Here is a 27,287-nt window from a genome sequence, read left to right as displayed (position 1 = left end):
AACCGGTCGAGGAGAAAAAACTAATTGATCATCAAAGAGCAAAGTCCGCTATGCAGATCTCAGCCTTCTGCTATGCTTCGGTTTCCCCCTTAAGCGGCCCAGGCTCCTCCCACTCCCAGGATTCGAGAACGGCCCGGGGTCTTCCTTCTCTCTGGCTTCCCTTGCATTGCTGTCATGGCTGAGCAGCGACAGCGGTGGGGTGACCGTGCGTGTCGGTGTGGAAACGGGTGGGATGGAGCTGAGGTAATGGTAGAGAAGAAGTGCACACCAGTTTATTAAACCTTATGCTGGAATAGCTTTTTGTTAGTCTTTCAGGTGCCCTTCCGACTCCTGTGTATTTTGGACTGGCATATAGTTGTGCAAAGGTGTCTTGCCAGGAATCGTTGTAGCTTATAATAGCCATGACTGCATAAGCCATAGGATCCCCTACTCCAGGGGTGTCAAACTCAATTACACAGGGGGCCAAAACTCAAAGCACACTTTAGGGGGGAGGGCGAACAGGATAAACATTTATTGCCCTGCTCTGTTGGGCAGAGGGGGCGGCAGCGGCAGCGGCGGCCTGTCTGGTGCTGCTGATCTCACGCTGCGCAAGCTGGCAACACCAGGCTTGCAAACCCTCTCTGCCCCACAGAGAAGGCAACTGCCTAATCCACTGGGCAGAGAGGGGAGTTGCCTGCCTGCTGCTCTTGTGCTGCGCGAGCTGGGAACACTGGGCATACAAACCCCCTCTGCCCCACAGAGAAGGCAACTGAGCCGCCTGCTCCGTTGGGCAGAGGGGACGGCAGCAGCAGCCTGCCTGGTGCTGCCGGCAGCACCGGGCATGCAAACCCTCTCTGCCCCACGGAGAAGGCAGCTACCTGCTCCATTGGGCATAGGGGACTTGCCTGCCTGCTGCTCTTGTGCCACATGAGCCAGGAACACCAGGCATGCAGACCTCTCTGCCCCACAGAGAAGGCAGCTGAGCCACCTGCTCTATTGGGCAGAGAGGGGACAGCAGCGGTCGAGTTCCTCCTGCTGCTACTCTTGCACTGCGCGAGCCGGCAATACTGGGCTTGCAAACCCTTCTCTTCCCCTCTCTGCTCCATTGGGCAGAGAGGGGACGGCAGCAGCAGCCTGACTGGTGCTGCCAGCAGCACTGGGCATGCAAACCCCCTCTGCCCTACGGAGAGCAGAAGCTTCTGTTCATCCCACACGGCAGGCTACCTTGCAGGTATGCATAGAAGTCAGAGCAGGACTCCCCTGGCGCAAAGCTGAATCTGGACCTCCCATCTGCCCCTTCCACTCACCCGCCTTACCCAAAGCACGACCCAGAGATGGGGCGGCTCTTGCAAAAAACTCAAGGAAAGCACCAGGCAAAAACACACACACCATCTTCTGCCTGCAAAGAGATGCCACCGGACTTGGAGGCGGTGAGCTTGCAAGTTTAGGTGGAGGGAAAGAGGAAGGCTCGCCCTTCTTCTGGCTTGGAGTGCTGTAACTCATGGCCCCCTTTTTTGCATGGATTACAGGGCTGGTGGCATGTGTTTGCAATGAGTCAGTTCTCTTGCAAGGAGAGATAATTTTCCTTCTCCTCTTGGGTCTGCAACTTTGGGGAGGGGTGAGCACTACTTACAAAGGATTGCAAAGTTTGCAAGCAAATTCGGATCCCTGGGTGGGAATCTCTCAGCCAGGCTGGCCTTTTGCAAATGCGGGTTAAAAACAAAAAGCTGCAGAACGAAAGGGAAAGTGGAGGCAGCTGATACTCAAGTTGCAGCCCCAGAGGCTCAGTTGGAGCTGCTCTTCAAATGCCAAGGAACCCCTGCTCATAAATATGCTGAGTGTCCCCTGTGATTCTCTGAGTGTCCCCTGCAGGCCCCAGAGCAGGTTTGTAGCCAGAGAAGTCCCAAAGGGCAGCTGCTAGGACCCGGGGGAGGGGCAGCCGGGCCCAAAATGGAGCCAGAGCAGCCCCGGAGTGGGTAAGCCAGCCTGTCCACTCCCCCCACGCCTGACCTGCCTGCTTAGTCCTCCTTAGTCCCTCGCAGAGTTATTCCCGTCTAAGCCTCTTTAGACATAATTTTGAAATTTAGTACGTAGTCTTGGGTGTCACTTCTTCAGGTTATCTACCTTATATAAACTATTCATTTTTGGAAAAAAAATTCAATTTTTCATTCTCTTTTTATATGTAATAGAGAATTGCATTTTAAAATAGAAAAATATTTAATATGCTTTATACTATCTCTCCAAAACACGTGTCTACGGTAGTTTTCAAAATAAAACACACTGCAGTACATAGTTTTAAAAAATGAAGACAGAAGCATAAACCAGACAAAGTAAGTCTCTAGGTTTATAAGCCTTGTTCACTTAATCATTCTGTGGATGTCCTTATATGAACATAACTCCCAGAGTTTAGGGGAGGGGTGCCTTCCAATTAATATGTGTGCGTGTAAAGTGCAATCAAGTCACAGCTGACTTATGGTGACCCTTAAGGCTTTTCAAGACAAGAGATGATTTGCTGTTGCCTTCCTCTCATAGTGAACCTGGTCTCTCAACCAAATAGGGTTGACCATGCTTAGCTACCAGGATCTGATGAGATCGGGCCAGCTGGGCCATCCAGGTCAGGGTTCCAATACATATATGCTGATATAATAGCAAACTTAACATATTTGGCCTTCTGAAGCTACAGTGGTAATATGTAGACACCACTGGCATCTAGACAGGAGTTTGGTCAACCAAATACATTTAGCTTATAAGTTACAGTTATCTGCTATGTTACTCTGTGTAACACGTCATAGGTGAATAATGCTTTTTTGAACTTCAGGACTTTTTCTGTTGCACTGTTTAGGACTGATCTGTAGAACTTGTTATGTGTCAAGCTAAACACAGCCAAAAAGCCATTGTGGCATTATATAATGGAATGAGAAAAATAACCATTAAACTATTTCATTCATATTAACTCTGATCATGTGCTTAGTGAAATTCATGGACTTATTGGTCATATTACAGTGAACAGTGTATTTACAATTCTCATTAGTGGTGAAGAGAAGCCAGACAAGCTCTGGATCTATATGCCATTTCAGGGATGGCCATTCTTTTACTCCTTTTCATAGCTGGCTAAGTCACATACTCCAAAACACAACCAAAATGTTATGACCCTAAGTTCATTTTGAACTCGCAGCCATATGTATAGCAATGTTGCCAGCCCTTAAGAAGAAAGATTCCTCCTTAGGACCTCCCTAGCTTTGATGGGATCCCTCCTGCTGCCCATGTTTTTTGTAATAATGTGAAGGGACAGGCAAAAAAGTTTTCCCATAAGTCAGGAAATGCCATTATACTAAGGTGACCAGATTTTCACCTTTTAAAACCGGGACCCGGGCGTGCGCGCGCGTGGCCACAGGAGCGCACTGCCTTTTGGGGCACTCCCTGGTTTCCTGCCCTGTGACAGGGTCGAAAACGGGAGTGCCCCAGAAGGCAGTGCAGCAGTGCAGGAGGTTGCCGCACTGTCTTCTGGGGCGCTCCCCTGTTTCCTGCCCTGTGATAGGGCGGGAAACCGGGGAGCGCCCCAAAGGCAGTGTGCTCCTGCGGCCATGTGCGCGGGAGGCTGCCGCACTGCCTTCTGGTGTGCTCCCTGGCGGGAAAAGGGGAGCGCCCCAGAAGGCAGCGTGTCAGCCTTCCAAAAATCAGGACAGTTAAAAAACCCCGCGGGACGCGGGACAAATTGGTTTAAGGCAGGACTGTCCCGCCAAAAGTGGGACGTCTGGTCACCTTGCATTATACTCTCATTAATGTCATCCAGAGAGCATGGTGGGGCCTACATTCTATTTTGTAATTCATTAACAAAATAGATTAGAGCTTCAAGCTTCTTAATCTATTTCTGAAGGATTGATTGCGATCCATACATGGGAGTTTGTACATAATTCTTTGTTATCCAACAGCATCCTGTTGGTTAGGGCAGGCTTCTTATGCAAATGTCATTTTGTGGGGACAAATTGTTAAGGTTATCAGCACAGCTGCTTTCTGTTATTTCTAGAGTTTATCAATGCTTCTAATAATGGGAAAGAAAGAAGAAACATCAACCCAATTTCTATTTTGAATTTGGAAAATTACAGAAGTTCTAAATACTTCAGTATGTAGGCCCTGCCCTATAATTAAATTGTACTTCATTTACCCCAAAAATAAAACTCAGAATGATATATTATGCAAATTATTTTAATTCATTTAATACAAAACTGACTAATTAAAGGTTCTGTTGTTGCTATTTTTAACCAAGTGTTATGAACCTTATACCATTTTCATTGAATTCTTTTAAATAAAAATGTACTGGTTTGAGAATAATTATAAAAACAAGGAGGAAAGCAGTTAATGCACAAACAGGAACAATTTGCCATATATTATCTTTTCTACTTCATATTTCAACTACTATTTCTTATTTTAAATACTTTTTTACAGAGATTACTTTTCTCTTTGAATCTAGTATATTTTGAAGCAATTGTTTTTAAGTTGCTAACTGTAACAAAACTATCAACATCTACTGTAATAAGCTCAGTGTAATAGGTTCAGTGCAATGTATGCTGTACAAGTCAAATACAAAATTTATTTCACATGCTATGTTTAAAACATTTAAAGAAAGCTTATATTGATTCATTAAAAAGTAATAACTCATTTATTAAAATATTCAATAAAGTGACACTAAATATGACATATAGTTTAAAAAAAGAACCAAATTTATCAGAAGCATAGAGCAATATTGAAAGCCATTAGAGATCATAAAAGTCTTATAAGAGACCCTGCCTGGCATTTGAAAGATGTCAAAGTGACACCGGGTTAATTTTTCTGAAGAGACAGTTCCATAAGCAGTCTGCACTCATGAAAAAATGGTCTTCCATTGATTATTTCAAAATAAGTATAGGTTGGCATAAGTAGAAGCTCATCTTAAAAGATGTTCTCGTGAAGCACCCAGAACAAGCCCCTTTTCCAGGCCTCCATCCTCATTGGAACAATGCCAGTGGTGGCTCTGCTGCGACCAGGCTGAAGGCCAAAAGGTAGCTAGATCATTGGTCTGTCAGTTGTAGGTGGCTCACAGAATCAGTTCCTCAGAACAAGGCAAGATGATGCCATCCACTCCCCTGGTTGATAAAAGAGAGGCTGCAAATGGTTGCCTCTCTGCAGAAGGCAATGTGTCATTTCATCTCACTGCTGCTCTCCCCTGGACCTTCATCCTGCTCCTGCACCCATGTAGCTCTGTTCATCATTTTGGCTGTTTGACTCTGGACTGCCCTGGACTTCTCTTCTGGACTTAGCTGTACTGTTTGCTGGTGAGCCTTGACCTAGCACTGTGCCTTGACTACCACTGCTGCCTTCCATCTTGGGACTGTGCTTGCTCCCCCATGCTTGACCTCTGGACTGTTCCTGACTCATGTGGAGGGCTTGTGCTTCTCCTGCTCAGCCAGCAGCCACCCCTTAACACTCTTTCCCTTGAAAACCCGATGGAGTTGCCATAAAGCAGCTGTGACTTGATGGTAAAAAAAACCCCCAAAACAACCTTTTGCATCCAGCATGCCGGTTGGGAAGGCATATGTCTTGAATGGTATTGTGGTTACCATGTTTGTTGGGATTCAGCTGACCTACACTGAGAGAGAGAGAGAGAGAAGGAGCCTGTGAGTCAAGTTCTTGCTGGTTTTACTTAACCATTCCAGGTGATTTAATTGTCCTGTCCTGTGCCTGGAACCCTGGAATCAATCCCCTTTTAAGGTAGCTGTAGCCAAGTCTGGGTAGGCCCTTGCATACAGTAAACCTTTAGGCTTTATTTGAGTATAAAGATTCAGATTCAAAATATAGTTCAAGCAATTAGGTGCAATAAAATAATAATGTCTAACTCCTAATATTCAAAGGTAAGTACCGTTAAAGTCTCAGGAGGTTCTAATGTATGGTTTTTAGTCTGGATTGTATTGTATCTATTATGTATGGCAGGGGTCCCCAAACTACGCCCCGGGGGCCAAATGTGGCCCCCTGAAGGCATTTATCCAGCCTGCCAGGCATGGTGGCGATGGCTCCATTCATGTGCAGTGGGGGCACGAGGGAGAGGAGGAACCGGCCCCAACGGCCATTGATGTGGGGCGCGGGTCTGGCGGCGCAGGAGGGTTTCCCACTGGGTTGTTGTACTTGCAGTCGCTTGTCTGCCTTCAGGCCCCCCACAACCTGAGAATGGGGCTGCCCACCTCTGCCCCTGCCAACAAGGCCAGCTGAAAGCAAACAGGGCGATCCCCACCCCCCACCTTGCGGGACCGGCTGGTAGGTGGCGAACGGGTCTCTGTGGCTTTGACTGTTGGGTCTGCTGGAGGGAAAACAGAGCTCTGGATATACCCGTGGCCTTCGGGGTCTGCCAGATCGGCTCCCTTGGGCTCCTGGGCTCCTTTCTCCCCAACCAGCCTATGCAACAAGGCAATACCCACAGGTCTGCTCTTTTTCTGTGACTGGAGTTGCTGCGTTCTAAACATTGCTGTTCACAGGCAGGAGACATATTTGTGGATACTACCTCTATGTAAGAGTAGCCAACCTCTAGGGGAGGCCTGGAGATGTCCCAGAATTACAGCGGACCTCCAGGTGACAGAGATCAATTCCTAGAGAAAATGACTACTTTGGACAGTGGGCTCCCCACCCCAAACCCTGCACCCCCAAATCTCCATGAATTTTCTGACCCAGAGTTGGAAACCTTACATGTGGCAATGCCTGCTCCACCCTTCCCTCTCAGCTACTCCATGTGTTGCTCTCAGACTTTCTGTTCCGCCTCACTCCCATTGGCATCAGCCAGGCTGGTGAATCGCTCACTGGCTGCTAGGGAGGAAAGAACCCAGGAAGATACCTGATCCTGGGTTAGATGGAATGCTTCATTGGGAAAGTTCTGCTTTTTTTTTTTTTTTACAGGGGAAGGTATTCCACAGCCTCCCCAACAATATTTGGAGCCCACCCTGTACTTGACATACTTTGGTCACTGTTCTAAAAATAGACCATGACAGAAAGGCTGAAAGGTGAAATCAAACATTTTCCAATCATTTGTGCATAGGAATTTGTTCATAGTTTTTTTTAGTCCGGCCCTCCAACAGTCTGAGGGACAGTGAACTGGCCCCCTGTTTAAAAAGTTTGGGGACCCCTGATGTATGGTAAAACACTATTATATATGACCTATTGGAAACAGTCCTGAGGCCAAAAGGGGAGGTGCAGTATAGAAATTTAATAAATAACTAAATCTTCACTGGTTTCGCTCTGTGTGAACATGTGAGTGAGGGAAAGCCAGTGTAGTGTGGTCATTAAGCTGGACTCTGAGCTGGAGAACCGGGTTTGATTCCCCAGGCATCGTCATGAAACCTATTGGGTGACCCTGAGCCAGTCACAGTTCTCTCAGAATTCTCTCAGCCCGGGCAGAGGCAGGCAGTGGCAAACCTTCTCTTAACATCTCTTGCCTTGAAAACCTGCCAATTAAGAGGCTTTGCCTTCTTGCACCATCTGATAGAGTTTGTCTAGATCCAGACATCTTTCTCTAAAATTCATGGCACTTTGATACATTCTCTTGCTGGATTCCAAGATGGTATCATCTTCAGACTGGTCCAGAGATCTTAGTTCAAGCTCTGGATTATATTAGCCATACATTATACAATGCATTTATTCCTGAAATTCTACCCACTTATCTGACCTACTTTAACCTATTATATTAGCCTTATGCATTTGTAAATACTATGTAAACACATGAACCCACAGAACAGCAAACATATTAGTTACAGGAGACATATAATTTGATGGGAGGAACATTTTGGCATGAGAATATTCTTATTATATTTGACATAGGAATTTACAGGTGTTGTTTCATGAAGCCTTCCCCATATAATAAGCGGGCAATATGTTTGGGGTTTTACCCCCTCTTCAGTTTTGATATTTTTCTCCCTTTAGTTTTATTTTTGTGAATGATTCAAGGAATGATGTATCTAATTCCATGATATACTGTTCCAGAGCAGCAACTTGGAAGTTAGACAGTTTTGTGCCCTTCACATCAATTTCATGAAGAATGTTCTATTATGGACATATAAGCATCAAAACAGGGCTTTTAAAAATACAGTGATATATTTGAGTGCATATGCTGAAGAACTGTCAGTTTGAGGGACAGAATCTTTTTCCATTTCATGCATTTTGAGTTTTTGCAAATGTGTTTATTCGTATAATTGTGATTTGGGTCCTATTTGTGCATAGGGTTTCCAACTCCTGGTTGGGAAATTCCTGGAGATTTGCTAGTGGAGACTGGGAAGGGGAGAGACCACAGTTGGGTGCAAAACCATAGAGTCCACCCTTCAAAGCAGCCATTTTTTCCCCCAGAGGAACTGATTTCTATAACCTGGGGATCAGTTAAGATTCTGGAAAATCCCCTGACCCCCACCTGGAAGTTGGTAACCCTGCTTGTACAGTGACAACTACCTAAATTTACCTTGAAATATTGAAGTGTGTTGGCAACTTGATGTTAACATATTTCAGCTTTGTTGTCCGAACAGTAGCTCTGTAAATCCTTAACTAAATCCCTTTGCAAATGTCAGGTATTATGTTGATACTTGGCATAAGTAGAAGCTCATCTTAAAAGATGTTCTGATGAAATGAAACTTACTTTCAGCTTATGCAAATATTATCATTTTTCTTTGCAGCAAATAGCATGTATAAAAGCTAGACTAATATATAATGATATGGAAGGTTTTATAGCCAGATCCAGATTAATAATGATGCACAACATTAACTGGTGCAAACCTGCATAGTTACATTCTGTTCAGTAGATATGTAGTCATTTATATTAACTCAAAAACTGCCCCAGAGTGTTTGCGTGGTGTCTGCTAAATATGGTAAATGAAGAATAACAAATTGCAGTTGTTAATGAAAATTGTAGCAAAATTGCATTCGAAGGCTGACTTTTAACTCTGTTACTGATGACAGCTCTGCCCTATCAAGCTGAATGAGTTTCAGAAATCTAATTTATTTTTCTTCAATTTAAATGTAAATATTTAGGAATCTTGTAAGTAGTTCTCCTTGGAGAAAAAATTCAACAGTTCAGTTCTAATGAAATATTCAAAATAAGTATCTACTGTGCATCTTAAGAGGCAATATTAAAAATAAACATTTCAGAGTTCTGCATCAAAGTACAGTCAAATTACTTTTTATAAATGAAATACATTAATAATGAAATACATTGATACTGTGATATTTTATGCCTGTCCAGGTAGGTAGAGGTAAGCAGTCTTCCAGGTTCATGTTCTTATCTGCAGCCAATGCAGGGGTATACATGGATTTCATGATTCAGATGAACCCTTCAGAAATTACCATAGTATATAATACAAGGGAACAGAAAGAGCGCTGCTGCAAACCACATGTGTTGGTAACATCCCTTTTGTGCATCCCTATTCTGTGATACATATGATCCTGAAAGCTACATACGGAACCTTATGGGGGCTCCTACTTTTATGGCCAGCAAACCTAATAGATTTGATGTTAATTCAGATTCCCAGGCATTAATGACATGTACTAATAACTTGTGCCTATTGCCTAGAATGATATCTTACATTAGGGCCAATTTTCATATACTAGTCAAGAAGGGAAAATGCATCTTCTAAAACAACGCTTGCCATTTGCAGGTTTTGAAACTACTTTAAAAATATTTTTACATAAATCAGGTGCCTACTTAACCAGGATCACTTTTTAAGTCAATTCAATCATGCAGCTGTAATTCTGCAGGAACAGATGTGAACAATTACTCTTTTTTATCTCTGTAGAACAAGCTGCATCCAAGGAATCTCATCCCAGAGCTTTGCCAGCAATTCTACCACTTAGGCTGGGTTACAGGGACTGGTGGAGGGATAAGTATGAAGCATGGGTAAGTGGTTTGTTTGTTTTCTTTTCTTTTCCAGACTGATAGCCCCATGGATTGTTGAAAGTGACTAGTAAAAATATTGTAGACATTTAAGCTGAAGGCAGTTTAAAAGAGAAAGATCATAAGAAAAGCCATGCAGGACCAGACCAAAGCCCATCAAGTCCAGCAGTCTGTTCACACAGTGACCAACTAGATGCTTCTAGGAAGCCCATGAGCAAGAAGACTGCAGCAGCGTTATCCTGCCTGTGTTACACAGCACCTAATATAATAGGCATGCTCCTCTGTTACTGGGGTGGATAGGTATGCATGAACCTAACCGTAGTATACTAACTCAAAAGTTTTGGAGTTCACCTTTTTAAAATCCCAGATAAGGAATATGTTATCATTGTATCTTTTACTGAAGTAACTTTTTAAAACTTCTCAGAATAATTTCCAGCATTGCTAAAATAACGGATGTGTATGTATGAACAATTCAATTCAGGTGCATAGATTTAAACCTGAAATGTTCAGCTGTTTTTGAGTTAATGGAGCTGAATCCCGGTATTGATGAATATATGGCTCCTCTTAGTGGTGATAGAAGGCAAACAAGCAGTCTGCAGAAAAACCTTCCGTGTGTATGATATTTTTGTCTAAGTGAAGACTTATAATTTATTGTATGAGCAAATTGCCCTGTAGTCAAGGAGTTGTATGCAAAAACATAGTTGCCTGACTGGTTGTTTCTTTCTTCTATCCTGCTGGTGCTGAGCTGAGAGGTGAACAGAAGTAGGATTTGCAAAAATAATGGAAAGTGTAAAATTTGCCATTATGAACAGAATGAGAAAGACCTAAGACGACAGGCTGGAGACTAGAAGGAGGGGTAAACTGGAATGAATATATTTGTAGAAAACAAATAAAAAAAGAACTGGTTGTGAAAATTGCAGGGCAGACTTAAGGGTGTAGAAAGGCTGGTTTGGATGTAAATACAAAACTATGGTTTGGTTGTTGGATCCAGTGTTTGAACTGGCACTCTCCTTTCTGTCTGATGTGATTGTATAGGACAGGCGTCCCCAGTATGGTGCTTGTGAGCTCCATGGGGCTACCAACAGAGTTTAAAATTTGTGTTTTACAATCCTCTATAAATCGCCATCTTGATACTATCCTTTCTTCAGTGCCTTGGTAAGGACAGGTGTGACGAATGTCCTTATACGGCATTCAGTTTCCAGGGTGAAAGTCTGCCCTGAAGGGGTTAAGCCCTAGCCAGCCCTGATTGGCTAGAGAAAAAAATGGCAAGATTATAAATAGAGTCAGCCAGAGTGCTGAGGGTTCTTTGCCTTTTGGTTCTTGGTCTTTTGGCTTTTGTGCCTTCGGGTGCGTTTTGGCAGAGTGAGCAGATCAAGCAGAGATCTGTCACTGCTGTTGGACTGACAGGAGTCAGACAGTACACTCTGTAAGCTGAGGAAGCTTATTGGAGACATCAGTAAGCCCTGAGCTTGGTGGAGAGTGACCCGCCACTCAGGTGTTTTGACAGAAACCCTCTATCTAGGCTAAAGTCTGTCCTAACAAGTACAACACCAGTCTTGGGAGGCCCAGTCCAGTGGCAGTGTGGCCAGTTTGGATGGTGGGAGAGGGAGGCTTGTGTGCCAGAATCCCACGGGGCAGAGACTGGGGTGTGTTGTTTAGTGGTTAGGTACAGTGGACTAGTGTCTGACCGAAGAGGGAGTGTGAACGTCTAAAGTAAATCTTTTCTAAAGCAATCTTTTTCTGAAGAAACATCTTACTAAAGTGACACCTGCGTGTGTCTAGTAACGTTTGAAACTGAAGTGAAGTGCCATTAACTTTGGCCATTGGTTTCACATCCTGCATGTGAGCTCCCAAAGGCACCTGGTGGGCCACTGCGAGTAGCAGAATCCAGCAGGCTAGTTCTTATGTTCTTATGTTCTAACATCTCTGCAACCGTTAAGCTTTTGAAACCAACAAGTTTTAATTCCTCTCAAGTTACCTGAGAAGCCTACTTTTAAGCCAGAAATAAACGTTTCAAGTTTTGTTCAGTTAAATCCGTTCCAGTCTCTATTTTTGTCTGTGTGTGCGTCCCAGAAAGTGTGGTGACCATTTAATCAGTGTATGGGCTATAGTATAGATTGGTGGCAGCGAAAAACAAATCAATTAATAGGAAGGTTCCTGAAACAGCTGACAGGGATCCTTTCTGTAACAGAAGCCAGCGACCTCTTTCGTTATAACAGGATATGTCTACTAATCTGTCTATTCCATGATAAGGACCAGAAAATTACTGTTTTGTTTTTCTTTTAAAGACAAATTGAGTAATGAGAGGTGATTTAGGTGATAGTAAATTTCATTCTGTGATTGGTCATCTTGTGAATTACAGGATCTGATTGACCCAGTCTGTGTTTCAGCAGTGTGCTTCCTGCCCCATCAGTAAGAGCCATAAACCTCTTAAGTGAACATTTGTGTATCTATGTAGGTTTCCCTAACACAACTGAAATAAAGTGAGCGTCCAGGACTTCCAGTTGTAGTAAGTCTTCAATCAGGGACCTCCCAGGAACTGGGCTTGATCTTTGCTCTGAGAGTCACTGTTTCTCCTACTTAGTATACATTCTACTCCTTACTTTACAGATTCAACTGAATGAAAATAATTTGTACTATAGGTTTAAAATTTAAGTGATGGGGAATGCAGCCTCAAGGTTTTGTTTGAGAAATATGCAAATAAAAATAGAGTAACAACACACTTTTGCCCCCTTAACTGTGTTCAGGTAATGAACTGCCATGACAATTAACTCATGATTCTTTTAAAAAATAATATATCTTTTTAGACTGCTAGATTTAGGTGTTGACGTTCATCTGAGCATAGCCAAAGACCATGCCTCTCTGTTGCTCTTAACTAGATTTATCTGCAGCCTCTGATACGTAGATCATGCCATCATATTCAGACACTTGGAGACCAAATTAGGTCTCAGGATGTGTCTTGGACTGGTTCAAATCATTCCTTACAGATTGGACTCAAAAGCCAGTAGTCATCAGTGTGGGAGTTATCTTGAGGGGTTCCACAGGGCTCAGTTCCATCCCCTATACTTTTCTGTCTATACATAAAGTCCTTGGGTCAAATCAGTCATGGTTTTGGGGTTGGCTGTCATCAGTACCTAGCTTTTTTTTTTTGCCCTCAAGTCACAGTTGTCTTGGGGTGACCCCAGACATTCAGAGGTGATTTACCATCACCTGCCTCTGCATCATACCCTGATATTCCTTGGAGGTGTCCCATCCAAATATTTCCCACAGTCAAGACTGAGAATATGTGACTGGCTCAAAGTCAACCAGAAAGTTTCCATGGCAGAGTAGGGATTCAAACCTGGGCTTTCCAGATCCTAGTCTGATACCTTAACCATTATACTGTGCTGGCTCTTGCCAGCTCTATATATCCTTATCCTAATCTCCTGATGCAGTAGAGATCCTGAATAGCTGCCTGGTTGCTGTGGTTAACTGGATAAATGTGAACAAATTGAAACTGAATCCTGAAAAGACTGCTGGTTGGGAAGGTGGAGGTCTTGAAGGACATTGTTCTTCCCAGCTCAGCTGACCTTTGCTTACTCAATTAAAAGCCTTGGGGTTCTACTGGATCCAGCCTTATTACTGGAAGGGCATGATAATACAGCTGCAAAAATGTTTTCAACCAACTTAGCCTATCCCATAAAGTGGCCCCTTATCTTGATACAGCTGATCTGGATACTTGGATCCATGCCACAGTAACATCAAGACTAGACTACTGTAATGCATTGTACATTGGTCTCCCCTCAAAATCATCTGGGAAAGTCCAACTGGTGCAAAATGCCACAGCTGAGCTGCTGTTGGGAGCTGGCCAGAGCGTGCATATTACTCCCATTCTGCAGACGCCGCATTGGCTGCTCATTCATTACTGCATTCAGTTTAAACTATTGCCTATCACATACAAAGCCCTTGTGGCTTTGATCCCTCCTATCTGTAGGACTGCCTCTCCCCTGTTCCCTACCACAACAGCTTTGCTCTCATTTGAGAAAGGCCTTCTGCAGGTGCCAACCTGCAAATGAGCATATTTTTTCTGTTTCAGCAACTCTAATCATGTCCCCGTTTTTGTTTCCATTTGACATTGTTCTTCATTTCTGCTGAAATTGCTCAACCTGTTTTCCTGTTCAGCCTATTTTTTCCACCCAAAACTGCTTTTTTCAAACTTGGGGGTAGGGAAAAGGACCTTTCCTTGCATGACATTGTTGGAATGATCTTTTTCATGCATCCATAATTAATGGAGGTACAACTCTTGGTTAAATGAAAAAAATGTGCTCTTCCTTTGCATTTGCATGAGTTGACTTAGTGTCCATGCTAACAGTCACAAAATGAGGGCTTTTTGAATTGTGGGTCAGCAGGGCAACATTGTGATACCATTACTATCCTGTGATGGAAGTGGCAAGTGTTTTCTCTGTTCTCAGCATTTGAAGTGTTTTCTTCCTTTCCCTAAAACAATATGGGGCCAATTAGTCTTTTCAGTACTGTTGGGACACCCAGTAACTTACATCAATTAGCATTACCAAAGGATTCAAGTACAGTGTTATTCTGGAGCAATGCTGTGTAAATGATTTTATTTTAAAATGTAGGATTACGTTATTCTTGAGCAAAAGGTGTAATGTTGCATTATTCTTTAGCAGTGCTATGCATTCACCAAATATCTTCTGAAAAAGAGCAGAGAATTAGGATGGTGATATAACAATAGTGGGGGAGCATTTACTATGAGAGCAAAATTACAAGGGTGAAAAGCCAAATTCTCCTGTGGAAACTGAGCAACAGTCATGCTGAAAACATGGCTACTCTATGCCACAAGAGCCCTCTGGAATGAGTAGAATATCAGAAAATTTGTCGGCGGAATGGCTCATTGTCCACCAGGTGTCTCTGCTGTACCAGGTTTGAACTAAGAGCTCCAAAGCTTAATGTTGTTTCAGTATAGTTAAACACACACTTCTCTGAGTTCATAGTCTTTTTTCTTCACATGGTGTAGATACTGGTATCTTTAGCCCTAATGTCTAAGCATAGTTATTTCAATGCAAGGCTGCTGGGCTTTGGCAAGCTTTGCTTTTACTTCAGTTTGCTTGGAATGCAGATTACCGGCCTGTTCAAATAAGAGCCATTGCTTTGTCTTAAGTTTGAAAGTTTGCAAGACTCAGTCATATAGACAACTAGAAGTAATAATGTCTGAGGTGTATCAATAGTGGATGATCCTGAATTGACTACACATACAGCAACAGAGTAAAGCAGTGACTCAGGTGTGGATTGTGAAATGATGTCGATTCTGTGATCTCTATGGACTTCTGTGTCTGTAAAATGAGCTATGTACTTCAGACTATGTACTTCAGAAATGTACTCTCTGCCTACATTTTCCTCTTTTTCCCTAGCGATGAGATCTACATTGCGCCCTCTGGTGTCCAAAAAGAAAGAATTCAGGTAAGTAATATTTTTAACCTCTAACCTAATCCTTGGAAACACAGCCATATCATAATCATGTTTTCATAGAAATGAGCCCCTACAGTGAGTTTTATGTAATATCTGCTATCAGATTACGGTGACCCCAGCAAGTGTCATTCAAGCAAAGATAGTTCGCTATTTCTTTTCTCTGCACAGACTTCTTTAGCAGTCTCCCATCCTGGCTAATTTTTGAGATTGGACAACATTGTGCTATATGATACCATTCCACTCTTGAATCAGTCATTATACAGAATTAGTTTGTTCTGCCACCAGATGTACAAAATGAAGCATGATTAGTCAACAAACAACAAACATTGTACTGCAGTATTATTCTTGTCAGTGTTTATGCCCTATATTTGCATCTGTGTGAGAATCAAAAGAGAAATTCCAAGAAACCTCAACTTTGTTTGCTTGTAACCCTTGAAAGAGGGGATTAAAAATGAATTGCTACTCTGTTATAATACTTACAAAAAAGGTACTCCTTAAACAGCACATTTATTAAGTTGGAGTAAAACAAAATACTAAGAAATATACCAGATCGTACAGGATATACAGTTTTATTTACTATCAATAAACTACTTTTTGTAAAGGGCTTGTCAGATAGCATGATAGGGTTGTGATTTTTGGACATCCATAGTTTCATTCTGGTTGTGTGCCTGTGTATAAATAATATAGAGGTTATAATAGACAAGTGGGGACTCCTAAGAACTTGCAGGACCAGCTGTCCCATTCCTCCCACCTTTGCTTCTTCTGCATCCCCCCTACTTCTCTCAGTCTCTCCTTCTTTCACCCTCCTGCTACCCCTTTTCTTACTCTATCTCTTTCCTCCATGACTGTCACTGTCTCTCTTTCTATTCCCCACCTCATCACTCTCTTTTCTTACCCCCATCATGCTCCTGGCTTCCTGCCTCCTTCCTTCCTTCACCCACCCCCATCCCATCCCATCCCATCCCACCCCACAGCAGCAATAGTGACAGAAGCTCACCCAGAATCACAACAGATCTCCCAACTACAAAGATCAGTTCCCCCTAGGATTGCCAGCTCCAGGTTGGGATATTTCTGGTGATTTGGGGAAGGAAGCAACCTCAGCAGGGTATATTGCCATAGAGTCCCCCCTACAAAGCTGCCACTTTATCCAGAAACCACAGGGTGGTATTTGTAATTTCCTAGCAACAGCCACTGAGGGAATTTGTTGCTTAAAAATACAGACATCCTTTTTATCATTTTGGAGTTTTTTATACTCCCCATGGTATTTTTTAGGAGTTCAGATTTTTCTGCAATCTGAGGCCATTTTCAAGTTTGTAGAAATATTTGTCTTGTTCATCCACAGCTCCAGTCACCATATTTAAGTATGCCACAATTTGACTGAGTTTGCTATTAGAATATAAGATGTAAACCAAAGAAGATGGGTATTCATGAGGAAAAATGTATGTGCCTGAGTGTTTTCAGGTTTTTTGGGGTTTTTTTGTGTTTTTGTTACAGCCTGAAGATATGTTTGTGTGTGATATAGAAGAACGGGATATTAGTGGTCCTCCACCACACAAGAAATTAAAGAAGAGTCAATGTACTCCACTCTTCATGAATGCTTATAACTTGAGAGGTATGCAGCTAGCAGGGTTGATGAAAAAAATTGTACTTTGGATTGGATTCAAAGAGGCATGAATGGAGAAGAATTATCCCTTCTCCCTTCCCACTGTCCACCAGCCCTCCCCCCTGAAATGGGTTGGAGGACCCTCAGGAATAAGGTAAAAGCAGTACTAGGGAATTGAGCAAGAGAAGTGACTGGTTCATTCACATAAAAGTTTATGATTGGTGATAGGTGAATTTTTCTGATTTGTTCTCTCACTAATCTACTGTACCATATCCAGTTCTGCTGCCAGAGTTCTATATCCTTCAGGAGTAATTTTTCAGAGTATGCTAGAGACTTCAATGGGAAGGGGAAGAGATCTGTTCAGTTCATGTGTCTTTGGTTCCAGCTCTGGGTATGAAGGGAAGTGAACTTCATTGATAAAATGGAGATTTTTTCCCCCTATGAGAATGAATGCAAATCTGTTAAGTAGTTATTATACTAAATAACTGTGAAATTTCTGAAATAATTTCAGCAATCTAAAGCCTTTTTTTCTTTTGCAAATAAGTGGCTATTGTAATCAGCACTAACATATCATATAATAAACTGAACTTGCTATGCTATCTTTCTATCACATATATTGTGATGTCACAGGATGTTCCTGAGCATTTATCTTACTGAAGAGAAAGTCATCAGTTGAAAAACATTGAAAATTGATCTACATAGTTATCAATTAGCTTGGGGAAGACCTGGCAATTGGGCCTGGGACATGGAATGGTATGCTGCAAAGTGGCAGAGATACTGGTCCCTTTCAGTTTACCATTCTAAATCAGATGTTATCTTTTGTTGGCTCAGTTCCAAGTAAAGTGATACAAGGACAGGCATTTCATACAACTAATTTCAATTCATCTATGAGCCATCTGTAAAACACTGTGATGCACTTGAGCCATTTCAAACAGTGTCATGCTTTTCTCCCCAATTTACAGTATACCCCCCCCTTTTAACATCATAGCAATCCAATGTATCTGAATGCTGGTTAATTTGAATACTATTGGATTGCTATAACATTGTAGCAGTAATCCTACAATGTTGCCAAAAAAAGGCCAAAGAAGAACAAACTGTTAAAAAAGGAGGGGGGGACAGTCCCTTTGGAAACAATCCAGACATTTAAAACAGCACAGTGCAGCAATTCAGAAGCACAAGCAAGAACTGAACATTAGAAAAAGTACCGTATATACTCATGTATAAGTCGAATTTTTCAGCACATTTTTAATGCTGAAAAAACTCCCCTCGACTTATATGCGGGTCATTAAAACATTTTTTGTGTTTTTACTTTGCTGGCCAGCAGGGGGCGCAGTTTTTATGCTAGCGGCACCAGAATTTCAGGGTACCCTCAGAAGACTCTCCTGATGATACCAGCCAAGTTTGGTAAAGTTTGGTTCAGGGGGTCCAAAGTTATGGACCCCCAAAGGAGGTGCCCCCATTCCCCATTGTTTTCAATGGGAGCTATTAGTAGATGGGGATTCGACAATAATGCTAAAAAAAAGGTAGAAGGCAGCAGGAGAAGAGGACCTTTTGAGGGTCCATAACTTTGGACCCTCTGAACCAAACTTCACCAAACCTGGCTGGTCTCATCAGGAGAGTCTCTTTATGATACCATCCAGGTTTGGTGAAGTTTGGGCCAGGGGATCCAAAGTTATTGACCCCCAAAGGGGATGCTCCATCCCCCATTGTTTACAATGGAAGCTAATAGTAGATTTTTCGTTTCTGATAATATCCCTCTTAAAATCTAAGTTGGGTTACATTTGGACATACAGATGATGATGAGGAATCCAGTTTTGAAGGATTTTAACTCTTGTGTTTTAGCTTGGTTGCTGGTTGAGCTAAGGTTTTTGTACTTTTAAAGTTATTGTTGAGACCATATTGTTCTTGTTGACCCTCTTTTCCACACAGAGCCAGTTTACTGTTTTTCTTTGAAATAAATATTCAAAAACATTTAATCTACTGATGCCTCAATTGATGTAATTTTATTGGCATCTATTTTTATTTTTGAAATTTACCAGCAGCTGCTGCATTTCCCACCCTCGACTTATATGCGAGTCAATAAGTTTTCCCAGTTTTTTGTGGTAAAATTAGGTGCCCCGACTTATATGCGGGTCGACTTATACACGAGTATATACGGTAGTTTTCATTTAAAAATGGGTGAGCTCTGGAATGCCAACAGGACACAAGTGGCTTTGTCTGAAAAGGTTTAAAAAAAATGTTAGCAGCCAGGAGTTAAAACAGTTGTGTCTGAAATGCACGAATAATTCATTAGCAACCAGCTGCTCAAACAGATTATAAGGGCAGTTTGAAAGGGGCAACACTAGAAAGCAGCAGCAGTTTGGGGGAAACTTCAGACAATGTGTATGAATAGGAATGGCGTGCTGTTTGTAGTAATGAACAAAAAGTGATAAAAGCTGGATTCCATATTTTGGAAGCTTTAGAATCAGAGAAGACTGTGATTTGTAGATTCAATGCGTATTGTAGAAACCAAGAGAAAGTGTTTATGAGTATTTGGATCGGCTTTTAAATTTTATTGTGATTATCTGTTTTGAAGTAAAGATGGCTGGTCTTTTAAATGAAATTGACACACTCAATGGTGGAGACTCTGTTTTTAAGTATTTATTCCTTTTTTATTTTTCCTCTTCATGTAAGTATATATTTTGAGTCCTAAAAGTACAGCAGCTTGCTTTTTTCCTTGTTTCAGTGTTGCCCAGTATTGAGAGGCTGAAGGATCAATACATTTCAGACCAACTGTAGATTGCTATGCTGATTTGAATCAGATAATTGTTTGAATCAGATAATATTTCATTTACACTTTAGGTACAGTGTAATTTCTGATTTCATGAGACTATTCAAGAAAGCTGGATTAGAACTGTCTCTAGAGGCTAAAATAATAAAACTGAGGCTATCCTATTTTGTTCACATGATGGGAAGACAAAATTCACTGGATTTGACAATAATGCTAAAAAAAAGGTAGAAGGCAGCAGGAGAAGAGGAGTACCCAAAATAAGATGGATTGACTATGTAAAGGAAGCCACTAACCTGAGTTGGCAAGACCTGAGTAAGGCTGTTAACAATAGGATGTTTTGAAAGACATTGATTTGTAGAGGCACCACAAGTTTGAAGTAACTTGATAGCGCTCAACACACATTCAGGAAACAAAAGTTACACTTCAAGAACTTATATTAAAAAGATGGTAATGGAGAGTGATGTAGCTCAGTGGTGGAGTGCTTGTTTTCCATTCAGAGTATTACAGGTTCCACCTGACATCTCCAAGAAAAGGGCCTCAGGAAGCAAGTGATGGAAATAAATCCTCAATGGCCACTTGTGGGTTGTATATTCCTTTAAAAATACAGATAATTTTCTTCCTTTAACTTGTTCTCTTAGGAGCAGGGGCAGTGATCCATACTCATTCCAAAGCTGCTGTTATGGCCACTCTTCTCTATCCAGGAAGTGAGTTTAGGATTACTCATCAGGAGATGATTAAAGGAATCAAGAAATGCACCACCGGAGGATATTTCAGGTAAATTTCTACAGATATGATTTGGTGGTTCATATGTTTTTCCACATATATAACACTGATTTCAGAATGAAATCTCAATTCATACCCAAGTAAACTGATTTTTTTTTCATCTTTGCATTTTTATCAAATTTGGCACAAAATAAAATAAATGAATTCTTATTAAACAAATAGTGTACTAATGTTTTTCTGTTTGCTGTACAGAAAATGCAAAAAAACCTGCCTGGTGATTTCCCAGAAAATATAAGGCACAACTTCATCTACTGACCTTTTTGAATCTAGGTAAACCAGTGCAGTTACAAGCATGGCAACAATTCCTAAAAATCTCACACTTTGATGCCTGTGCACTTTAACTGTTCAGTAATAAACAGGAAGTGTGGGAAAATCCTAAACGAGGAAAAGGGTTTCGATTTATATCCCGCTTTTCTCAACTGTAAGGAGTCTCAAAATGGTTTACAAACTCCTTCCCTTCTTCTCCCCACAACAGACATCTTGTGAGGTAGGTGAGGCTGAAAGAGTTCTGAGAGAACTGTGACTAGCCAAAGGTCACCCGGCAGGCTTCATGTGGAGGAGCAGGGAAACAAAACCAGATCACCAGATTAGACTCCACTGCTTTTAACCACAACACCATTCAATATGCCAAGGAAGAGCCCAGCTGAAACATCACACTTACAAATGTTTCTGCTATTATGTATATATTAAATGCATCCATGTTAGGTTATATGGAAATATTCTAACATTATTGATATCCCTAGGGATAAAGCCATCCCACAATGATATGTTATCTTCTAATTATATCTTACCTGAAAACTTGAAGCTCAAACATTGGTTTGGTTTGGTTTAAAATCATGTCATACTTTATTTATGATTTCAGGCATGTTTCTAGTGTCTGTATAGGCAGTATTCTGCCAATTTTAATTACCTGGAATTTTAAAAAACCAAATTGATCTTAATCCCACTTTGATATTCATTATGCAAATTCCACTGAAGAACATCTTGTTCACTGAACCAAAATTCTTGGAATGTTACAGGTACTCTGCTAGTACTGCACTGTGTGGAAGATTAATATTGCTGTTTGTGCTTCTCTGTAGCATCTGGTTGGCTACTGTTTGTAAACAGAAATTGTGTCCAATGCACTCTTTCTGCCAACACATGGGTGCTTCTGCCAGCAAAAAGTGAGGGGTTTTACCAAGTCACCCCAGTACTGTTCCTAGGAGTTCCTGAAGCACCGGGTAGTATTTGAGGGGCACAGGGGACTGCTTTGAGAATGGGCAAGTGGGCAAGGAAGTTCTGCCATGTGAATGGATCTCTTTGTATTTGAAACAGAATGCTGAACAATTCCTTCCTCTAAGTGCTTGACGGCTTATAAATATAAAAACCAATATAATTGGCACAATCCATCCAAAAGTAAGCATTTTAAAATTCCATTACATCCAATTAAACTTAAGTACTTAACTTTTGCTGAATTGTGCCCATTAGTGTTATACTCGCCAATAGTCCTAACCAATGTTCTAGACAGCTTCACCCAACATTAATGTGGAAATATAGAAAGATGATGTCAAACAGATGTTTATTTCCAAAATTTTATAATGTGAACAAGCCTGATTTTTTTTGTCTCTCTTTGATCATTTAATTCTTTTTTAAATTTAAATTATCATCTCTGATCTTATTTACCAGTTTAGGGCTATGGCATGTAAGACTTATGTGATAGAATGTGAGAAGAGCCCAAAAGAGAATTGCAACAACCACACCATTTTTCCCCCAGATATGATGATCCCTTAGTAGTTCCCATTGTTGAGAACACACCTGAAGAAAAGGACTTGAAGCAGAGAATGGCTCAAGCAATGAATGATTATCCAGATTCCTGCGCTGTACTGGTCAGACGTCATGGAGTTTATGTTTGGGGAGAAACTTGGGAAAAAGCCAAAACAATGTGAGTATGCCTAAAAAGAAGGCTGTTGTAATGGTAACTCTCACCTACTGTAAGTAATGAAACATGTTACATTCAAGTTTAACTAGAAATTGCATGGAGCTTTGAGAACCATTGCAGTTGAATCTCCCGTCTGTCCTCTTTCCTTTAATCAGATCTGAATGGCCTTTACATACACAGATGGCCACTATGCCCAGATATATTGTTTTTTCTTCATAATACTTTTGCAAATGATGATTTCATGGTAGCCTTAGGCCGTTTCCGCACGGCCCATTAACGACGGCCTGGGGGCGGTAAAAACACCGCAACCTGACTGTGCTTCCCTCCCCCCAGGGCGGCGTCAGGCCGCCCTAAACAACAACCCTTTAAAGGGTTGTTGTTGGGGAGGAAGCGTCTTCCCGGCGGTGCGAACCGCGCCCGAGGAAGAGCGCTAATCTCCGATCCCCGCCCCACTCACGATTGTCACCGTCAATACGCCTGCTGGGCATTTAGCAGCCCCGCCTTCACACTGTCCTCCTACCTCCAGGGTTGGAGGGCGCGTATGGGCGAACTGCGACGCCTTTCAGCAGGCGGCTGATCTGGTGACACTGTGAGTGGGGCGGGGACGGGAAGAGGGCGCCTCGATGTGAGGAGCCGCCTCGTCCGCGTCCTGCTGGTCCTCAGCTTCGCCCGTTCATGCGAACGGGCTTGCGCCCCCACGCCGCCAGAACTCTTGGCGGCGTGGGGGCGCATCCTGGCCGTGCGGAAACGGCCTTAGAAATTTGACCACAAACTTGAAGCAATTATATCCTGTTTGTCAGGTAAATGTAATAAAAAGTACGAGCATCACACTGACTAAGATAATGTTTTTAATGGGGGAAAAGGAGTTACAAAATTACTGTTGCACAAATAAGTGAGAGACACTGCCATATAGTCATTCTGCTACAATTAAGGGTGGTTTAAATAAAGTGATTAAAAAAAAGTTATCTAGATGCCAAACTCAGATTTGTTTGTTCTGTTTTACATTTAAGGTGTGAGTGTTATGACTATCTATTTGATATCGCAGTACAGATGAAGCAACATGGCCTTGATCCTGCTACAGTTCCTAGAGAAGAAAATGGGATTATTTAATGCTTGACATTTTGTTCGAAGACGCCTCTAATATGTCAGTGCAATTTATCAAGGGACTTTTAAGGCTTCAATGTCTAAACAACTGTTGGCTTTTAATAAAATATATTCTTCACTGTTTCAGAGCCACTTTGTTACTAATTACATGTCATTTTACCCTGTTTATGAAATCTCGAAAGCTTATCAAGTTTGAGCTTCCACCTCCACACTGAAGTGCATGGGATCTCTGATTGTGATTCCTGTCAGAACAACTTGTGATTGTGATTCCTGTCAGAACAACTGAAAGAAATTTTGCCTTGGATCTTCCTTGTGATTCATGTTCTAGAATATCATAGGAACCACTTTATCAAAATGCGAAGGTCTTGTTTTGTTACAGTTTAAAAAAATAAAAAGCTGTATGCTTTATGAACTGATAGTCTGGTGCCTGCTAAGAAAGTATTCTAATAATTGTTAAAGTAGAAAGTGTTGGAAGCGTGCCATAGAGAAAAGCATCCCAAAACTGTTAAAAAGTGTCAAAGTAATTATCTCCTTACTGTCCTCTACAATGTAATACATTCAAATAAATTTCCCTACAGATTATTATTCCCTACAGATTATTATTTGGAAATGCATGTTATTCAGAAATGCATACAACACTGATCACAGGAAAAAGTATGTGTCACAGATGAAAAGTAGAAGCATTTGTGAGGAAATGGAAAATTGGAATAAAAATAGTGCATGGCATAGATGGCATCTTTTAGAGGTCACTTTTGTTGTGCAATAGCTTTTAACAATAATGATACATCATCTGCCAGTGGGGGGTGGGGGGGGGATATGATTTTTTGTTTCAAAGCTATTGATGCTCAAAAGATCTAGGTAATAGTTTCCGCTTCATCACAACTAAATGTAAGGCTGGTCACTACTTTCCTAGTCTCACTTGACTCAAAGCGCTCTTAAAGAATACTGCACAATACACTTAAGTTCGATTCTGTCAGTTCTTGTAGTGGAGCACCCAGAATAAAAGAATGAACCACCAGGGATGGTACCAGCATGACTGACTGTAAGTTTTCACATGCTACAGAAGGCAATTCTGTCAACGGGTTGGAAATCTTTCCTGCCTCTTTCTGTCCCAGTTCTGCTGCTGAGGGATGGGGGTCCACAGGAATGCCATGAGTGGCAACAGGGGCAATAGTAAGAAGTTATACCGCTGCTTGTTAGTCTGAATCCAACCCATTGTTGCTCCACAGAGGTGTTAGCAAGGAAGCTAACTGATCTATGTCTCAGTGTATACATGTAGATACCACCCTGTTGAAGATCTTTCCCAAACTGGCCTTTATCTATTTTTAGTATTTTATGAAGGCAACCAAGATTAATATACTAATAGCTGGTGCAGCCGAACTTAGATTTATAGGCAATACACAAGCCACCAATTAACTTATCAGTTACTTAAAAATAACAGAACAGAAAGTTTGTAGTTGCAATATCAACTTTATTAAAGATTGCATGCCATTCACAAGGGTTGATTTGATCCAATTAACAGCTGAGCTATCCTTATAAAATCTTTGGTAGTGTGGCATCTTTACATGGTATGTTTGGAAGTGATTAGGAAATGTTTCTGTGTAATCTTGTGTTTCAGTACTGCTTTGATGCCCATCTGATAGTCCTTTTCATAAATAGTTTTGTTTATACTTCATCTATGTAAAGAGCCAACTCTGTAATTAATCAGTCACCTCTGGCAGTTAACTCCAAAATCTTGAACTCTTGGGTGAATAAGGTCCATATGAAATCTAATTGTCTGAACAAAAATAGCAACAACTTGAGATTTAGCTTAGATGTCTAACAGCCCATTCCAAAGGGGCAGCAGAACATGCTGTGGGAACAATGTGAGCCCACACTGATGTGTTTGCTGATCCCACCAGTGTAAATGGCACCTAAGCTGGCAGAGAGGACAAACAGGGCGGTTGTGCACCATGGAGCTCTGCAACACCTGACCCAAAAGAAGTTTTCATCCTTAAAGCTTCTTCTGCATAAAGGAGGACGCTGGTGTAGCTGCGGCAGGCTAGGGGCATTCCTGAAGGTGCAGCAACAGTATGCAGCTTCCACTGGGATTTTGGCTAGGGAACCCCCCCTCCCCCAGCACAGCCCTCTGACTCACACTACAAAAACACGTGGTAGAAGTCATTTTTTTCCAATAGAGTTCTTCCAGGTAGCACCAGGGGTTTTTTGCTTGCTGCGCTGCCCATAGGTCCGTTGGAGGTGGTGTGGTGCCAGCTCCCCCTTGCCATGCCCAGTCATTGTACAGCTCCCCCCCCCCCAAATCATCACTTTGTGTTGCATGGGTGTTTGAAAAGGGTTTCGGTACTCTACAAGGTCTGAATTTTATATTTTTACCCTTTTTCTTAATTGCCTTCCGAACCCTATTTCTGCCATCCACCACTTGAAATCTGGGAAAGCATATGAATACCTCTAACTGAAACTGATTAGTAAAATTCTGGAGTTAAATGCTGCGATCCTAAAATCCTTTTTCCTGGGAATAAGGTTCATTGAATAAAATCTCTTATTGTTAACCAAGGTATTTTTTTCCTTTCACTGTACTCCTAAGAATGTTTTCCAGTAGTAATCACTATAGAATAGTGGGCACAATTCTGAGTATATCTGCTTAGGATTGCAGTGTTTGCTTTATTGATCTTAATGACTTGGCTCATGATTACTCTCAGGAGTTTCATGGCCCTGCCTCCTTTTAGCATATCACATAATATTGTGGGGGTTTTATCATATAAATTACTTCTCTAGTGAACATCCCACAACCTTAACTTGTAACATAAACAAAATATGCTATAGCTGATCATCACAGTACAGAATGACCTTTTTGGCCTTAACTGTATCATAAATGGACTTTTTAGCTATTTATGAAAGCAGAGGTGTGTTTGTGTGCATGTGTACATACCTTTTGTATACTTGGCAAATTTGGGTTGCCACATTCTCTAGTCTTACAGTATTATGAGCAAGGTTTTCTGACTGCGGCCCTTTCCACACAGCAAATGTTAAGTGGGTTGCAGGCAGGATAAATGAACCCGTCGTAGCCCCAGACTGTTCGCATGGCTGGTCGTCCCATGGTCAGCAAGCACATTGGCCAGGGCACGCGCCTTTGCATGGAGGCGCTTTTCCCCCCACTCACCTCCCTCTGCTGTTTAGTTACAAAGCCTGGCAGGCATAAACCTCCACAGCCATGCTGCCATCCCTGTGCCCCCTGTAGCTACGCAGCAGAGAGCCAGGGGCGGGGGGGGGGGGAGGGAAGCTCAGCCAAGTAATGCGCTTTCCAGGGCAGCTGTTTGCTCGGCTGCACTACAATCCACATTAAATCAAAAGAATAGTAGATAGTGCAATTCTTGAAAAACCCGTGTTGGGTGGGAGGAAACGCAGAGCAAACGAGTTAGGAGTGGGATCCATGTGAAGTTCCCCCCCAACATGTCATTTATCTTATGCTGGTCTATGACTGTAATGAAGATTTGATTGATTGATATTGAAGCCTATGGGAAAATCCCAAACAGCCAAAAAAAAAAGTCACTTTGGGGGATTTGGCTTTTTCAGCCATTGTTCAGGGGTCATTTTTTTGGTCAGAAAAAATGCTGAAAAGGTATTTTCAACTTTTTTCAGTTTGTCAAAACCAAATGAACACTGCTAGTTTAGACTCATGGATGCTCAGAACCTCCGCAAGAAGGGGGGCAGTTAAGATGGGCCATCCCAAGAGGTTGATGGATCAGGATGGTTTCCAAATATCTTCTGG

At 41.9% G+C, this 27,287-nt stretch overlaps 1 protein-coding gene across 1 annotated transcript; it reads left to right on the top strand.

Annotated features, from left to right (window-relative positions):
* Positions 1–129: 129 nt before the first annotated feature.
* Positions 130–24,100, top strand: LOC125427439 (APAF1 interacting protein). The gene is made up of 7 exons (XM_048486858.1): positions 130–243; positions 9,777–9,877; positions 15,283–15,331; positions 16,835–16,952; positions 20,352–20,487; positions 22,250–22,417; positions 23,425–24,100. Exons 1-7 carry the CDS (start codon positions 175–177, stop codon positions 23,522–23,524), a joined length of 741 nt encoding a protein of 246 aa, XP_048342815.1. The 5' UTR covers positions 130–174; the 3' UTR covers positions 23,525–24,100.
* The last annotated feature ends 3,187 nt before the right edge of the window (positions 24,101–27,287 follow it).

The sequence above is a fragment of the Sphaerodactylus townsendi genome, linkage group LG02, assembly GCF_021028975.2.
Source record: "Sphaerodactylus townsendi isolate TG3544 linkage group LG02, MPM_Stown_v2.3, whole genome shotgun sequence".
In the NCBI taxonomy this organism is placed as follows: Eukaryota; Metazoa; Chordata; class Lepidosauria; order Squamata; family Sphaerodactylidae; genus Sphaerodactylus; species Sphaerodactylus townsendi.
This window is presented reverse-complemented; position numbering and strand designations above follow the sequence as displayed.

Bases quoted from the DNA above. Each gene is read 5' to 3' on its own strand.
- LOC125427439 (XM_048486858.1), top strand. From the start codon at position 175: ATGGCTGAGCAGCGACAGCGGTGGGGTGACCGTGCGTGTCGGTGTGGA. The intron at 16,953-20,351 runs GTATGCAGCTAG...TTGTTCTCTTAG, and splicing joins GAATGCTTATAACTTGAGAG to GAGCAGGGGCAGTGATCCAT. The intron at 20,488-22,249 runs GTAAATTTCTAC...TTTTTCCCCCAG, and splicing joins ACCACCGGAGGATATTTCAG to ATATGATGATCCCTTAGTAG.